Source organism: Notolepis coatsorum (assembly GCF_963971535.1).
Source record: "Notolepis coatsorum genome assembly, chromosome: 16".
NCBI classification, from domain to species: domain Eukaryota; kingdom Metazoa; phylum Chordata; class Actinopteri; order Aulopiformes; family Paralepididae; genus Notolepis; species Notolepis coatsorum.
The window spans coordinates 5167360-5184887 of record NC_140180.1 but is presented as its reverse complement, the minus strand read 5'-3'; the positions used below and the strand labels follow the sequence as shown (position 1 = coordinate 5184887).

Below are 17528 nucleotides of genomic sequence, written 5' to 3'. Positions count from 1 at the left end.
TGTTTCCATAGATCAAGATTCAGGAACAAAAGAATCGTTGCTCGACGTCTCTCGCTCTGAATGAAGAGGACTATGTGTCGTTTCTCTCTCGGTCTCTTTACTATATGAGATGGTGGGGGAGGCACTGCTGCTCATCTACTCTCAAACAGCAACACACTGGCCAACAGCGGCCCCTTGAGGTCAAACATGTCAACTGCAGAAAACAGAATTCGACAGTATTTCAATGTTATATCAAAGTTAAGGATCAAGGTGATGAAGAAAGCTAAGGCCCATTTGTGATACAACAGTTAGATACTTGCTAGACTTTACCAAACATGATATGTATACTATTCTGGGTTCAGAAGAATCAGTATACCAGAAGAATTCCACTGATTTGACCAGTAAAATTATTAAGAAGAATAGCTTTAAAACTGGTTACAACACCATGTCGAATGTGATACAAATAATTAAGATACATTTTGTAGAGTGAAAAGAGAGAGAGAGGGGTGTGTGTGTCTGTGTGTGTGTGTGTGTGTGTGTGCGAGAGAGAGAGAGAGAGAGAGAGAGAGAGAGAGAGAGAGAGAGAGAGAGAGAGAGAGAGAGAGAGAGAGAGAGAGAGAGAGAGATACAAAAAGAGAGAGAGGGGTGGGGGTACAAAATACAGCTGCATTGCTGTCGCTGTCCGAGTTGCTGAAACAGATATATATGCTGGCTGGGTCATTCACTTTAACTTGCAAAATAAAACAGAAGAATCACTATCATGAGAAGGATTCAACTGATTTGACCAGTAAAATAATTAAGAAGAATACCTTTAAAACATGTTACTACACCATGTAGAATGTGATAAAAAGTACGGAAGAAGTAGAGATCCATTTTGTAAAATGAAGAGAGAGATAGAGATAGAGAGACAGAGATAGAAATAGAGAGAGAGAGAGAGATAGTGAGATAGGGAGATAGGGAGAGAGAAAGAGAGAGAGAGAGCGAGAGAGAGAGAGAGAGAGAGAGAGAGAGAGAGAGAGAGAGAGAGAGAGAGAGAGAGAGAGAGAGAGAGAGAGATTATGGTGTCAAGGGCCTTTACTGCTAGTTTACATTGATGTCGCTGTCTGTGGTGCTGAAAGTGATATGGCAAGGAATGTGGTTTTAGCAGAATGTTGCATTTCATTACTCAGTAAGGAATACTATTAGTTTAGATTAAAACAAAACTTTAACGATCTGGTCCATCCAGAATGGACCAGAAGGAGAGAGAGAGGATATCAATAAACTCTACAGTGCTGTCGCTGTCCGAGGTGCTGAAACCGGTATAGCTACAGGCTGAACATACTTTACTTTACTATGCTAAATGAAATACATTGTTACAGCATTCTAACCTCGTCTAGAGGAGAGTCTGGTTCAGCAATTGAGCGAGAGCTGTCCAAGGTTCTGAATATACTACAGAGTAGATCTACAATGAAGCACAATCAAAGCTACACCACTCCTACAGTGTACCAAGCAGAAATAACACACAGAAAGAACGCAAAGAAAGATGTTGAATTTGTAAATATCAAATGCTGAATGTTGGGACACCTTTCCTCTAAGTCAGAGCAAAATGATGCATAAAGAAATAATATAAACATGCCAGCATTTCTGTTATGATAACAAAGATAGCCACATGCCCCTGAGATACACCATTAAAGGTAACACACATTAACTCGCACTGGGTGTGTCTCTGTCCGTAGTGCTGAAAGTAATATGCCAATGTAAAAAGTCGATACACTGCCACACAATAACAAACCGTTCCAAATATCTCACTTATAACCAGTGGTTTTCAAATCTCTACTCAATCACAGATCAATAAACTCACCTCTAGAGGAGAGTCTGGTTCATCCAGGATGCTCTTTTCACTCTGGATCCGCTGCATCGTCCCTGTAGAACTGGGGTCCATTATCAGAATGTTCTGACTACCAGCCATGCCGAACTTACAGTCACTCTTCCTGGAGTCAGTCGTCCTGCACACCTCGTAATTGTACACATGCGGGAGAGTCCCTGTCCCCAAAGTGTCTGAGTAACGCGGTGGATAATATGGAATCACCGGGAGACCGGAATGATAGAGGACGCGAGACTGTCTCCATCTGTATATCTTTACTGATATAATAACCACTAAACACGTGATGAAGAGAAAGGAAACTACAGCCAAAGCCAAGACTAAGAAGAAAGTTAGGTTGTCATTGTACTCCTTGTCGTGCGTAAAGTCAGTGAACTCCGAGAGCACTTCTGGGAAGCTGTCGGCCACCGCCACGTTAACATTGACTGTAGCTGAACGAGAGGGCTGTCCGTTGTCCTCCACTACAACAGTCAGCCTTTGTTTCACAGCATCTTTATCAGTGACTTGGCGGATAGTTCTTATTTCTCCATTCTGTAAGCCCACTTCAAACAGCGCCCTGTCTGTGGCTTTCTGTAGTTTATAGGAGAGCCAGGCATTCTGTCCAGAGTCCACATCAACAGCCACCACTTTAGTGACCAGATAGCCCACATCTGCTGAACGAGGCACCATTTCAGCCACCAGAGAGCCGCCAGTCTGGACTGGGTACAGAACCTGAGGTGCGTTGTCGTTCTGGTCCTGGATCAGTATTTTCACAGTCACGTTGCTACTGAGTGGAGGGGAGCCTCCATCCTGCGCTTTGAGATGGAACTGGAAATCCTTGATCTGCTCATAGTCAAAAGAGCGCACTGCATGGATGACTCCACTATCAGCACTAACGGACACATATGAGGAGACGGACACTCCGTTAACCGAGGAGTCCTCCAGTATGTAAGAAACACGGGCGTTCTGGTTCCAGTCAGCGTCTCTGGCTTTCACTGTGAATATAGAGAGGCCAGGTGTGTTGTTTTCTACAATGTAGGCCTCATATGAGCTCCTCTCAAAGACAGGCGCGTTGTCATTCACATCTGAGATCTGTAAGGTGAGAGTGACGCTGCTGGAGAGCGAGGGCACTCCCTCATCAGAGCACGTGACACTGATGTTATACTCAGAGGCTCTCTCTCGGTCCAAATCACTGTCTGTCACTAAACTAAAAAAATTATTTGATGTCGACTTTAATGTAAAAGGAACGTTTTCATTTATAGCGCATTGGACTTTCCCGTTTTCTCCAGAATCTAAGTCCTGAACCTTGACCATAGTGACAACGGTACCCTCTTTGGCATCCTCGGAAATCAAATTAGTCTTAGACATTATATTAAGTACTGGCTTGTTATCGTTTACATCTAGAACTTCAACCGTTATTTTACATGAATCTGTGAGTCCTCCATCATCACTGGCCTGAACGTGTATCTGATAGTTGCGTGCTTTTTCATAATCCACAGTTGCTTTCAATTTCAAATCCCCATTGAATTCATCCATTTCAAATCTGTCTCGTACATCTGCAACTGTGGTCGAAATTGAATATGTTATCTTTGAATTGGACCCCTTATCGGCGTCAAATGCACTGACTCTAGTCACGATTGTACCTTTTAAGGCATTCTCGGTTATTGTAGCTTTATATATCGGCTGCGTGAAAACAGGTGCATTGTCATTGGCATCCAGCACTGTAATGTGTATCTGTGCTGTTCCAGACAGACCAGGCTCACCACCGTCCATTGCAGTTAAGACTAGAGATAAATCGTCTTGTTTTTCTCTGTCTAGTGGTTTCTGTATAACCATCTCAACTATCTTTTCTCCATCTGGCTGATCTTTGATTTTCAGCACAAAATTATCGTTTTTGGTTAAGGAATAGCTCTGTAGACCATTGATGCCAACATCGGGATCCATAGCCCTCTCTAACAAGAATTTAGCTCCACTTACGGCAGATTCACTTATTTTGAATTTCATTTCAGGTTTTTCAAAATTTGGACTATTATCATTGATGTCTGTTATTTCAACCGTGATGCTGTAAAATTCCATGGGGTTTTCCAGAATGATCTGAAAATGTAAAGCGCAAGGCGTCGTCTGTCCGCAGAGCGCCTCTCTGTCTATCCTCTCCTTGATAAGGAGGACTCCTCTTTCTTTATTCAGCTCAACGTATTCTGCGCTGTCTCCTGTATAAACACGAGCTTTACCTGATTTCAGTCTCTTTACATCTAAACCTAAATCCTGAGCTATGTTACCGACTAAAGAGCCTTTCGCCATTTCCTCAGGAACAGAGTAACTGACCTGCCCGAGCACTGAACCGAGAGAGAGGACCGAGATAAACAACAGTACTTGCCGTCTCATTGTTCCGCCCGACATTTTCTTGCAGTATGAACCACGTTATATTCCAAGACTTTCAGAGATATTCCATAACCGTTTGACGGAAGATATTAAAAAAGGAACTTCGAGTGTTTCCCTCATGCAAGGAACAATAGAATGTCCACTCAGTATCGTCGTGTTTGGTGTTCTCTCTATCCTGTAATGCGTATTCTGAGCCTGTCTCTTTCTCTGTCGAATAGATAGAAAGGATGGGGGAGGTAGTCTACTGTGTGAAGCCACTGTAAACTGCCACACACTGGCCAACAGCGGCCTCTTGAGTTCAATGCACTGAACTACAGACAATTGTGAGAGGAGTTGATCCAAATCGTCGACAACAAACGTACTATTTCTCAAACATAAGAATAATCCTTTTAATTTCTCCACTTACAGAAACGTGATTAGAACGTCATTTGTGCTGATCAAAGCGGTTGTTCTTATTTTAAATGTTAATTAATATCAGAAGGACTACACACACACACACACACACGCATACACACACAAATACACACACACAGAGCGGGTTAGGTCAATCTTACAAAGAAAAGGCCCTCAACATGGTGTGTCACTGTCCGTGGTGCTGAAACAACACTTATCTTAAAAGGGAGAGGGAACCATATTCACCTCCACATCTAAGTCACAAGACAGAAAATATAAGATGTACCATACATATGATCAGTGTGTAAACTACTGAAATAAAACGCATCTAAATCACTTGATTGAAATCCAAACCACTCACCTCTAGAGGAGAGTCTGGTTCATCAAGGATGCTCTTTTCACTCTGGATCCGCTGCATCGTCCCTGTAGAACTGGGGTCCATTATCAGAATGTTCTGACTACCAGCCATGCCGAACTTACAGTCACTCTTCCTGGAGTCAGTCGTCCTGCACACCTCGTAATTGTACACATGCGGGAGAGTCCCTGTCCCCAAAGTGTCTGAGTAACGCGGTGGATAATATGGAATCACCGGGAGACCGGAATGATAGAGGACGCGAGACTGTCTCCATCTGTATATTTTCACTGATATAATGACCACTAAACACGTGATGAAGAGAAAGGAAACTACAGCCAAAGCCAAGACTAAGAAGAAAGTCAGGTTGTCATTGTACTCCTTGTCGTGCGTAAAGTCAGTGAACTCCGAGAGCACTTCCGGGAAGCTGTCGGCCACCGCCACGTTAACATTGACTGTAGCTGAACGAGAGGGCTGTCCGTTGTCCTCCACTACAACAGTCAGCCTTTGTTTCACAGCATCTTTATCAGTGACTTGGCGGATAGTTCTTATTTCTCCATTCTGTAAGCCCACTTCAAACAGCGCCCTGTCTGTGGCTTTCTGTAGTTTATAGGAGAGCCAGGCATTCTGTCCAGAGTCCACATCAACAGCCACCACTTTAGTGACCAGATAGCCCACATCTGCTGAACGAGGCACCATTTCAGCCACCAGAGAGCCGCCAGTCTGGACTGGGTACAGAACCTGAGGTGCGTTGTCGTTCTGGTCCTGGATCAGTATTTTCACAGTCACGTTGCTACTGAGTGGAGGGGAGCCTCCATCCTGCGCTTTGACGCGGAACTGGAAATCCTTGATCTGCTCGTAGTCAAAAGAGCGCACTGCGTGGATGACTCCACTATCAGCACTAACAGACACATATGAGGAGACGGACACTCCGTTAACCGAGGAGTCCTCCAGTATGTAAGAAACACGGGCATTCTGGTTCCAGTCAGCGTCTCTGGCTTTCACTGTGAATATAGAGAGGCCAGGTGTGTTGTTTTCTACAATGTAGGCCTCATATGAGCTCCTCTCAAAGACAGGCGCGTTGTCATTCACATCAGAGATCTGTAAGGTGAGAGTGACACTGCTGGAGAGCGAGGGCACTCCCTCATCAGAGCACGTGACACTGATGTTGTACTCAGAGGCTCTCTCTCGGTCCAAATCACTGTCTGTCACTAAACTAAAGAAATTATTTGTTGAAGATTGCAGCATGAAAGGAATGTTCTCATTTATAGAACAATGAACTTTACCATTTTCACCAGAATCTGCATCTTCAATATTAATCATCGTCACAACTGTATTGTGTTTGGCATCTTCTGATATTACGTTCGATTTAGACATGATATGAATATATGGGTTGTTATCATTCACATCTACTACATCGATTATTATTTTTGACGAATCTGTAAGTCCTCCGTCATCACTTGCTAGTAAACTAATCTCAAAGTTCCGTGCCTTTTCGTAGTCAATATTTCCAATCAATCTTAACTCGCCATTTTCCTCATTCACCTCAAACAATCCACGTACGTTATCTAGAGTATTCGAAATAGAATATTTAATGTTTCCATACGAGCCCTGGTCTGCATCTGACGCGCTGACTGTTGCTACAACCGTGCCTTGCGGTGAGTTTTCAATCACAGTGGCTCTGTATATCGGTTGCGTAAAAACAGGGGCGTTATCGTTTGCGTCTAAGACTGTAATGAGAATCTGCATTGTTCCAGACATCTGCGGCTCCCCTCCGTCTACCGCCGTCAACACTAAAGATATCTGTTCTTGCTTCTCCCTGTCAAGGGGTTTGTGTAGAATCATCTCGACGTTTTTTGTTCCATCTGCCCGCTCGAGCAATTTCAGCTGGAAATTATCAGACGGTTTCAACACATAGCTTTGAAGGCCGTTCACGCCGACGTCGAGATCGATCGCTCTATCAAGTACAAATTTTGCACCACTTACGGCGGATTCGCTAATTTTGAATTTGACATCATTCTTTTCAAATGACGGAGGGTTGTCATTGATGTCTGTGATTTCAATTGTTATGCTGTAAAATTCCATGGGGTTCTCTAATATAATTTGAAAATGTAGAGCACAAGGCGTCGTCTGTGCGCAGAGCGTCTCTCTGTCTATTCTCTCTTTGATGAGGAGGACTCCTCGTTCTTTATTCAGCTCGACGTATTCTGCACTGTCTCGCGTAAAAATACGAGCTTTACCTGATTTAAATCTTTTCACATCTAAACCTAAATCCTGAGCTATGTTACCGACTAAAGAGCCTATCGCCATTTCCTCAGGAACGGAGTAACTGACCTGCCCGAGCGCTGAACCGAGAGAGAGGACCGAGATAAACAACAGTACTTGCCGTCTCATTGTTCTGCACGACATGTTCTCCTCAATAATTGCGTGTATATTCCAAGGATGCTCACTGGTATTCCATCCGATGTTGATGACAGATGTCAAATTTAAAGTAGCCAAACATCCATTATTAGAAAAACAGCAAACAAAAGAAAATCATCCGTGTATCTCTGTGTTTCGTGTTCTTTGTATCCCCGACTGATCGCTCTGTCGCTCTCGTTCCATTATATGGAGCTACGAGGGGAGGTACTGCTGCAAACCTAAACTAAACCTCCAACACACTGGTCAACAGCGTCCCTCTCTGATCGGTGCACTGAACTGCAGGAAACAGTGGAGCACCTATTTAAATCTACTGAGGAAAACAGGACAATAACGTTATGCTAGAAATGCTCATAAACAACAGTTCTGTCGAGGTGGGAAACGGCTCCGTCGTTACTAAAGAAGAATGTGGATTGGATAAACATGGTTTGAAAGGAAAATCATCATTAATATGTGCACAGTGAATTAAGATGTGGCTGGATGGAATCAAAGTTGTATAGTTGCACATGGGTAGCAAGATCGAGAAGGATAATCTGTAATATGAAGGAAATGTTTGACCCCTACACAGGCGTGCGACACACACAAACACACACCAGCTCGCGCTTGCGCACGAACACACATGCACGCTATCACACACACACACACACACACACACACACACACACACACACACACACACACACGCACACACGCACACAAAATTGAGCGAGAGCTGTCCAAGGTTCTGAATATACAGAGTAGATCTACAATGAAGCGCAATCAATGCTGCACCACTTCCACAGTGTACCAAGCAAAGAACCAAAGAAAGATGTTGATATTGTAAATATCAAATGCTGAATGTTGGACACTTATCTAAGTCAGAGCAAAATGATTAATGTAGAAATAATATAAACATACCAGCATTTCTGTTATGATAAAAAAGATAGCCACATGCCCCTGAAAAATCATGCACCATTAAAGGTAACACACATTAACTCGCACTGGGTGTGTCTCTGTCCGTGGTGCTGAAAGTAATATGGCAATGTGAAAAGTCGATACACTGCCACACAATAACAAACCGTGCGCAAGAAATCAACATCAACTGATTCTAGAATGAATTCCAGATATCTCACTTATAACCAGTGGTTTTCAAATCTCTACTTAATCACAGATCAATAACTCACCTCTAGAGGCGAGTCTGGTTCATCCAGGATGCTCTTTTCACTCTGGATCCGCTGCATCGTCCCTGTAGAACTGGGGTCCATTATCAGAATGTTCTGACTACCAGCCATGCCGAACTTACAGTCACTCTTCCTGGAGTCAGTCGTCCTGCACACCTCGTAATTGTACACATGCGGGAGAGTCCCTGTCCCCAAAGTGTCTGAGTAACGAGGTGGATAATATGGAATCACCGGGAGACCGGAATGATAGAGGACGCGGGACTGTCTCCATCTGTATATTTTCACTGATATAATAACCACCAAACACGTGATGAAGAGAAAGGAAACTACAGCCAAAGCCAAGACTAAGAAGAAAGTCAGGTTGTCATTGTACTCCTTGTCGTGCGTAAAGTCAGTGAACTCCGAGAGCACTTCCGGGAAGCTGTCGGCCACCGCCACGTTAACATTGACTGTAGCTGAACGAGAGGGCTGTCCGTTGTCCTCCACTACAACAGTCAGCCTTTGTTTCACAGCATCTTTATCAGTGACTTGGCGGATAGTTCTTATTTCTCCATTCTGTAAGCCCACTTCAAACAGCGCCCTGTCTGTGGCTTTCTGTAGTTTATAGGAGAGCCAGGCATTCTGTCCAGAGTCCACATCAACAGCCACCACTTTAGTGACCAGATAGCCCACATCTGCTGAACGAGGCACCATTTCAGCCACCAGAGAGCCGCCAGTCTGGACTGGGTACAGAACCTGAGGTGCGTTGTCGTTCTGGTCCTGGATCAGTATTTTCACAGTCACGTTGCTACTGAGTGGAGGGGAGCCTCCATCCTGCGCTTTAACGTGGAACTGGAAGTCCTTGATCTGCTCGTAGTCAAAAGAGCGCACTGCATGGATGACTCCACTATCAGCACTAACAGACACAAAGGAGGAGACGGACACTCCGTTAAACGAGGAGTCCTCCAGTATGTAAGAAACACGGGCATTCTGGTTCCAGTCAGCGTCTCTGGCTTTCACTGTGAATATAGAGAGGCCAGGTGTGTTGTTCTCTACAATGTAGGCCTCATATGAGCTCCTCTCAAAGACAGGCGCGTTGTCATTCACATCTGAGATCTGTAAGGTGAGAGTGACGCTGCTGGAGAGCGAGGGCACTCCCTCATCAGAGCACGTGACACTGATGTTATACTCAGAGGCTCTCTCTCGGTCCAAATCACTGTCTGTCACTAAACTAAAGAAATTATTTGATGTCGACTTTAATGTAAAAGGAACGTTTTCATTTATAGCACATTGGACTTTCCCGTTTTCTCCAGAATCTAAGTCCTCAACGTTGACCATAGTGACAACAGTACCCTCTTTGGCATCCTCGGAAATCAAATTAGTCTTAGACATTATATTAAGTACTGGTTTGTTATCGTTTACATCTAGAACTTCAACAGTTATTTTACACGAATCTGTGAGTCCTCCGTCATCACTGGCCTGAACGTGTATCTGATAGTTGCGTGCTTTTTCATAATCCAAGGTTGCTTTCAATTTCAAATCCCCATTGAATTCATCCATTTCAAATCTGTCACGTACATCTGCAACTGTGGTCGAAATTGAATATGTTATCTTTGAATTGGACCCCTTATCGGCGTCAAATGCACTGACTCTAGTCACGATTGTACCTTTTAAGGCATTCTCGGTTATTGTAGCTTTATATATCGGCTGTGTGAAAACAGGTGCATTGTCATTGGCATCCAGCACTGTAATGTGTATCTGTGCTGTTCCAGACAGACCAGGCTCACCACCGTCCATTGCAGTTAAGACTAGAGATAAATCGTCTTGTTTTTCTCGGTCTAGTGGTTTCTGTATAACCATCTCAACTATCTTTTCTCCATCTGGCTGATCTTTGATTTTCAGCACAAAATTATCGTTTTTTGTTAAGGAATAGCTCTGTAGACCATTGATGCCAACATCGGGATCCATAGCCCTCTCTAACAAGAATTTAGCTCCACTTACGGCAGATTCACTTATTTTGAATTTCATTTCAGGTTTTTCAAAATTTGGACTATTATCATTGATGTCTGTTATTTCAACAGTGATGCTGTAAAATTCCATGGGGTTTTCCAGAATGATCTGAAAATGTAAAGCGCAAGGCGTCGTCTGTCCGCAGAGCGCCTCTCTGTCTATCCTCTCCTTGATAAGGAGGACTCCTCTTTCTTTATTCAGCTCGATGTATTCTGCGCTGTCTCGAGAATAGATACGAGCTTTGCCTGATTTCAGTCTCTTTACATCTAAACCTAGATCCTGAGCTATGTTACCGACTAAAGAGCCTTTCGCCATTTCCTCAGGAACAGAGTAACTGACCTGCCCGAGCGCTGAACCGAGAGAGAGGACCGAGATAAACAACAGTACTTGCCGTCTCATTGTTCCGCCCGACATTTTCCTGCAGTATGAACCACGTTATATTCCAAGACTTTCAGAGATATTCCATTACCGTTTGACGGAAGATATTAAAAAAGGAACTTCGAGTGTTTCCCTCATGCAAGGAACAATAGAATGTCCACTCAGTATCGTCGTGTTTGGTGTTCTCTCTATCCTGTAATGCGTATTCTGAGCCTGTCTCTTTCTCTGTCGAATAGATAGAAAGGATGGGGGAGGTAGTCTACTGTGTGAAGCCACTGTAAACTGCCACACACTGGCCAACAGCGGCCTCTTGAGTTCAATGCACTGAACTGCAGACAATTGTGAGAGGAGTTTATCCAAATCGTCAACAACAAGCATACTATTTCTCAAACATAGGAATAATCCTTTTAATTTCTCTACTTTCAAAAATGTGATTAGAATGTCATTTGTGCTGATCAAAGCGGTTGTTCTTATTTTAAATGTTAATTAATATCGGAAGGACTACACACACACACACACACACACACACACACACACACACGCACACGCACACACACGGAGGGGGTTAGGTCAATCTTACAAAGAAAAGGCCCTCAACATGGTGTGTCACTGTCCGTGGTGCTGAAACAACACTTATCTTAAAAGGGAGAGGGAACCATATTCACCTCCACATCTAAGTCACAAGACAGGAAATATAAGATTTGCCATAAATATGATCAGTGCATAAACTACTGAAATAAAACGCATCTAAATCACTTGATTGGAATCCAAACCACTCACCTCTAGAGGAGAGTCTGGTTCGTCCAGGATGCTCTTTTCACTCTGGATCCGCTGCATCGTCCCTGTAGAACTGGGGTCCATTATCAGAATGTTCTGACTACCAGCCATGCCGAACTTACAGTCACTCTTCCTGGAGTCAGTCGTCCTGCACACCTCGTAATTGTACACATGTGGGAGAGTCCCTGTCCCCAAAGTGTCTGAGTAACGCGGTGGATAATATGGAATCACCGGGAGACCGGAATGATAGAGGACGCGAGACTGTCTCCATCTGTATATCTTCACTGATATAATAACCACTAAACACGTGATGAAGAGAAAGGAAACTACAGCCAAAGCCAAGACTAAGAAGAAAGTCAGGTTGTCATTGTACTCCTTGTCGTGCGTAAAGTCAGTGAACTCCGAGAGCACTTCAGGGAAGCTGTCGGCCACCGCCACGTTAACATTGACTGTAGCTGAACGAGAGGGCTGTCCGTTGTCCTCCACTACAACAGTCAGCCTTTGTTTCACAGCATCTTTATCAGTGACTTGGCGGATAGTTCTTATTTCTCCATTCTGTAAGCCCACTTCAAACAGCGCCCTGTCTGTGGCTTTCTGTAGTTTATAGGAGAGCCAGGCATTCTGTCCAGAGTCCACATCAACAGCCACCACTTTAGTGACCAGATAGCCCACATCTGCTGAACGAGGCACCATTTCAGCCACCAGAGAGCCGCCAGTCTGGACTGGGTACAGAACCTGAGGTGCGTTGTCGTTCTGGTCCTGGATCAGTATTTTCACAGTCACGTTGCTACTGAGTGGAGGGGAGCCTCCATCCTGCGCTTTGACGCGGAACTGGAAATCCTTGATCTGCTCGTAGTCAAAAGAGCGCACTGCATGGATGACTCCACTATCAGCACTAACGGACACATATGAGGAGACGGACACTCCGGTAACCGAGGAGTCCTCCAGTATGTAAGAAACACGGGCATTCTGGTTCCAGTCAGCGTCTCTGGCTTTCACTGTGAATATAGAGAGGCCAGGTGTGTTGTTTTCTACAATGTAGGCCTCATATGAGCTCCTCTCAAAGACAGGTGCGTTGTCATTCACATCTGAGATCTGTAAGGTGAGAGTGACGCTGCTGGAGAGCGAGGGCACTCCCTCATCAGAGCACGTGACACTGATGTTATACTCAGAGGCTCTCTCTCGGTCCAAATCACTGTCTGTCACTAAACTAAAGAAATTATTTGATGACGATTTAATAACGAAGGGAAAATTTTCGTCTATGACACAGTGAACCTTGCCATTTTCACCAGAGTCCTGGTCCTCAATATTTATCATTGTAACAACAGTATGTGGTTCAGCATCCTCCGATATAACATTAGATTTAGACATTATGTTGATGTCAGGCTTGTTATCATTAAGGTCTTCGACATCAACAATTAGCTTGCAGGAATCTGTGAGCCCACCATCATCACTTGCTAGTAAATTAATCTGATAATTCCGTGCATTTTCGTAATCAATATTTCCAATCAACCTAATCTCGCCCCTTTCTTCATTTACATCAAACATAAGCCTCACGCCATCTAACGTATTCGTGATTGAATATGTTATTTTAGCATTCGAGCCGTCATCTGAATCTGTAGCGCTAACTGTGGCCACAATTGTTCCTTTAGGGGAATTCTCCGTTACAGTAGCTTTGTACACAGGTTGTGTGAAAACAGGGGCGTTATCATTAATATCCAACACCGTGATGAGAATCTGCATTGTTCCAGACATCTGTGGTTCTCCTCCATCTACTGCCGTCAACACAAGGGATATCTGCTCTTGCTGCTCTCTGTCTAACGGCTTCTGTAATACCATCTCCACATTTGTGCTACCATCTGCTTGATTGTGCAGTTTTAGCGCAAAATCATCACTCGGTTTTAACACGTAGCTTTGAAGATCATTGATGCCAACATCGTGATCTGCAGCTCGTTCCAGAACAAACTTAGCCCCGGTGACGGCAGACTCGCTTATTTTGAATTTCATTTCACTCTTTTCAAAGGTCGGAGAATTATCATTAACATCTGTGATCTGGACAGTGATGCTGTAAAATTCCATGGGGTTTTCTAGAATGATCTGAAAATGTAGAGCGCAAGGCGTCGTCTGTCCGCAGAGCGCCTCTCTGTCTATTCTCTCTTTGATGAGGAGGACTCCTCTCTCTTTATTCAGCTCGATGTATTCTGCACTGTCTCGAGAATATACCCGAGCTTTGCCTGATTTAAGTCGTTTCACATCTAAACCTAAATCCTGAGCTATGTTACCGACTAAAGAGCCTTTCGCCATTTCCTCAGGAACAGAATAACTGACCTGCCCGAGCGCTGAACCGAGAGAGAGGAGCGAGATAAACAACAGTACTTGCCGTCTCATTGTTCTGCCCGACATGTTGTCCTCCACACAACGTAAGTGAAAATAGATATTCCTTAGCGACCAGGTAATTGTATTCCAAAGTATTTAGGAGAAAAATATCAAATGTAATGTTTCCATAGATCAGGATTGGGGAACAAAAGAATCGTTGCTCGACGTCTCGCGCTCTGAATAAAAAGGACTATGTGTCGTTTCTCTCTCGGTCTCTTTAATATATGAGATGGTGGGGGAGGCACTGCTGCTCATCTACTCTCAAACAGCAACACACTGGCCAACAGCGGCCCCTTGAGGTCAAACATGTCAACTGCAGAAAACACCAAAGCCACAGCATTTACATTTTACATTTCTGTTCAGGATCAAAGTGATGAAGAAAGTTAAGGCCCATTTGTGATGCAACAGTTAGATAATTGCTAGAATTTACCAAACGTGAATAATATGTATATTGTTGGTTCAGAGGAATCAGTAGCATCATAAGAATTACACTGATTTGACCAGTAAAATAAATAAATAAAAAATAAACGTTACTACACCATGTAGAATGTGCTAAAAAGAACAGAAGGAGTAGAGATCTCCATTTTATAAAATGAAGAGAGAGAGAGAGACAGAGAGAGAGAGAGAGAGAGAGAAAGAGAGAGAGAGAGAGAGAGAGAGAGAGAGAGAGAGAGAGAGAGAGAGAGAGAGAGAGAGAGAGAGAGAGAGAGAGAGAGAGAGAGAATACAAAAAGAGAGAGAGAGGGCGGGTACAAAATACAGCTGCATTGGTGTCGCTGTCCGAGGTCCTGAAACTGATATATCTGCTGTCTGGACGTCATTCAATTTAGCATGCAAAATAAAATACATAGTTACATCATTCTAACCTCTAGAGGAGAATCTGGTTCGTCCAGGATGTTCTTTTCACTCTGGATCCGCTGCATCGTCCCTGTAGAACTGGGGTCCATTATCAGAATGTTCTGACTACCAGCCATGCCGAACTTACAGTCACTCTTCCTGGAGTCAGTCGTCCTGCACACCTCGTAATTGTACACATGCGGGAGAGTCCCTGTTCCCAAAGTGTCTGAGTAACGTGGTGGATAATATGGAATCACCGGGAGACCGGAATGATAGAGGACGCGAGACTGTCTCCATCTGTATATCTTCACTGATATAATAACCACTAAACACGTGATGAAGAGAAAGGAAACTACAGCCAAAGCCAAGACTAAGAAGAAAGTCAGGTTGTCATTGTACTCCTTGTCGTGCGTAAAGTCAGTGAACTCCAAGAGCACTTCTGGGAAGCTGTCGGCCACCGCCACGTTAACATTGACTGTAGCTGAACGAGAGGGCTGTCCGTTGTCCTCCACTACAACAGTCAGCCTTTGTTTCACAGCATCTTTATCAGTGACTTGGCGGATAGTTCTTATTTCTCCATTCTGTAAGCCCACTTCAAACAGCGCCCTGTCTGTGGCTTTCTGTAGTTTATAGGAGAGCCAGGCATTCTGTCCAGAGTCCACATCAACAGCCACCACTTTAGTGACCAGATAGCCCACATCTGCTAAACGAGGCACCATTTCAGCCACCAGAGAGCCGCCAGTCTGGACTGGGTACAGAACCTGAGGTGCGTTGTCGTTCTGGTCCTGGATCAGTATTTTCACAGTCACGTTGCTACTGAGTGGAGGGGAGCCTCCATCCTGCGCTTTGACGTGAAAATGGAAATCCTTGATCTGCTCGTAGTCAAAAGAGCGCACTGCATGGATGACTCCACTATCAGCACTAACGGACACATATGAGGAGACGGACACTCCGTTAAGCGAGGAGTCCTCCAGTATGTAAGAAACACGGGCGTTCTGGTTCCAGTCAGCGTCTCTGGCTTTCACTGTGAATATAGAGAGGCCAGGTGTGTTGTTTTCTACAATGTAGGCCTCATATGAGCTCCTCTCAAAGACAGGCGCGTTGTCATTCACATCTGAGATCTGTAAGGTGAGAGTGACGCTGCTGGAGAGCGAGGGCACTCCCTCATCAGAGCATGTGACACTGATGTTATACTCAGAGGCTCTCTCTCGGTCCAAATCACTGTCTGTCACTATGGTAAAGAAATTATTCGAGGTAGAAGTAATTGCAAATGGAACATTATCGTTAATTGAGCAATGAACCTTTCCATTTTCATCCGAGTCTGGATCTTGAATATTTATCATTGTAATTACCGTTCCTACTTTAATGTCTTCGTTTATAACACTCGACTTTGACATCACATTTATGACAGGTATATTATCATTTGTATCAATTACTTCAACAATTATTTTACATGAATCTGTTAATCCTCCTTCATCACTGGCCTGGACGTGAATTTGATATTGTCGTGATTTTTCATAATCAATATTTCCTATCAATCTCACTTCACCGGATTCTTCATCTATCTCAAACACCTCAGACACGTCATCTAGTGAATTTGATATTGTATACGTTATTTTTCCATTAGATCCTTCATCTATGTCAGAAGCACTAACTGAGATTACAGGTGAACCTTTAGGTGAATTTTCTTTTAACATGGACTTATATATTTTCTGTGTAAAAACTGGGGCATTATCATTGGCGTCTATAACGGTTATGTGTATCTGCACGGTCCCAGAGAGCTGGGGATCACCGCCGTCAATTGCAGTCAACACAAGCGAAAGCTGGTCCTGTTCTTCTCGATCTAAAGGCTTCTGCAAAACCATCTCTACCATCTTACTGCCGTCTGCCTGATTTTGCAGTTTCAATTTGAAGTGGTCGGTTGGTTTCAGTGAGTAGCTTTGAAGACCATTTACACCGACATCCTGATCCATTGCACGTTCTAACACAAATGTCGCCCCTATAATGGCTAACTCACTGATTCTGAATTTCAATTCACTCTTTTTAAAATACGGGGCGTTGTCGTTAACATCGGTAACCTCGACTGTGAGGCTGTAAAATTCCATTGGATTCTCTAGAATGATCTGGAAATGTAAAGCGCAAGGCGTCGTCTGTCCGCAGAGCGCCTCTCTGTCTATTCTCTCCTTGATAAGCAGGACTCCTCTTTCTTTATTCAGCTCGACGTATTCAGCGCTGTCTCCGGTATAAACACGAGCTTTACCTGATTTCAGTCTCTTTACATCTAAACCTAAATCCTGAGCTATGTTACCGACTAAAGAGCCTTTCGCCATTTCCTCAGGAACGGAGTAACTGACCTGCCCGAGCGCTGAACCGAGAGAGAGGACCGAGATAAACAACAGTACTTGCCATCTCATTGTTCTGCCCGACATGTTGTCCTCCACACAACGTAAGTGAAAATAGATATTCCTTAGCGACCAGGTAATTGTATTCCAATGTATTTAGGAGAAAAATATCAAATGTAATGTTTCCATAGATCAGGATTCGGGAACAAAAGAATCGCTGCTCGACGTCTCACACTCTGAATGAAGAGGACTATGTGTCGTTTCCCTCTCTGTCTCTTTAATATATGAGATGGTGGGGGAGGCACT

At 43.9% G+C, this 17528-nt stretch overlaps 5 protein-coding genes across 5 annotated transcripts; all 5 read right to left on the bottom strand.

Annotated features, from left to right (window-relative positions):
* Positions 1-1795: 1795 nt before the first annotated feature.
* On the bottom strand, positions 1796-4219 carry LOC311242512 (protocadherin beta-16-like; the record flags this gene model as incomplete). The annotated part of the gene is made up of 1 exon (XM_084331471.1): positions 1796-4219. The coding sequence occupies one exon, from the start codon at positions 4217-4219 to the stop codon at positions 1796-1798; it is 2424 nt and encodes an 807-aa protein (XP_084187597.1).
* A 703-nt stretch (positions 4220-4922) lies between these two features.
* LOC311242511 (protocadherin gamma-A2-like) lies at positions 4923-7355 on the bottom strand (the record flags this gene model as incomplete). Its single annotated transcript, XM_084331470.1, has 1 exon — positions 4923-7355. One exon carries the CDS (start codon positions 7353-7355, stop codon positions 4923-4925), a length of 2433 nt encoding a protein of 810 aa, XP_084187596.1.
* Positions 7356-8515: 1160 nt separating this feature from the next.
* Positions 8516-10927, bottom strand: LOC311242324 (protocadherin gamma-A5-like; the record flags this gene model as incomplete). The annotated part of the gene is made up of 1 exon (XM_084331273.1): positions 8516-10927. One exon carries the CDS (start codon positions 10925-10927, stop codon positions 8516-8518), a length of 2412 nt encoding a protein of 803 aa, XP_084187399.1.
* Positions 10928-11638: 711 nt separating this feature from the next.
* On the bottom strand, positions 11639-14071 carry LOC311242510 (protocadherin beta-16-like; the record flags this gene model as incomplete). The annotated part of the gene is made up of 1 exon (XM_084331469.1): positions 11639-14071. The coding sequence occupies one exon, from the start codon at positions 14069-14071 to the stop codon at positions 11639-11641; it is 2433 nt and encodes an 810-aa protein (XP_084187595.1).
* Positions 14072-14894: 823 nt separating this feature from the next.
* LOC311242322 (protocadherin beta-16-like) lies at positions 14895-17309 on the bottom strand (the record flags this gene model as incomplete). Its single annotated transcript, XM_084331271.1, has 1 exon — positions 14895-17309. The coding sequence occupies one exon, from the start codon at positions 17307-17309 to the stop codon at positions 14895-14897; it is 2415 nt and encodes an 804-aa protein (XP_084187397.1).
* Between the last annotated feature and the right edge of the window lie 219 nt (positions 17310-17528).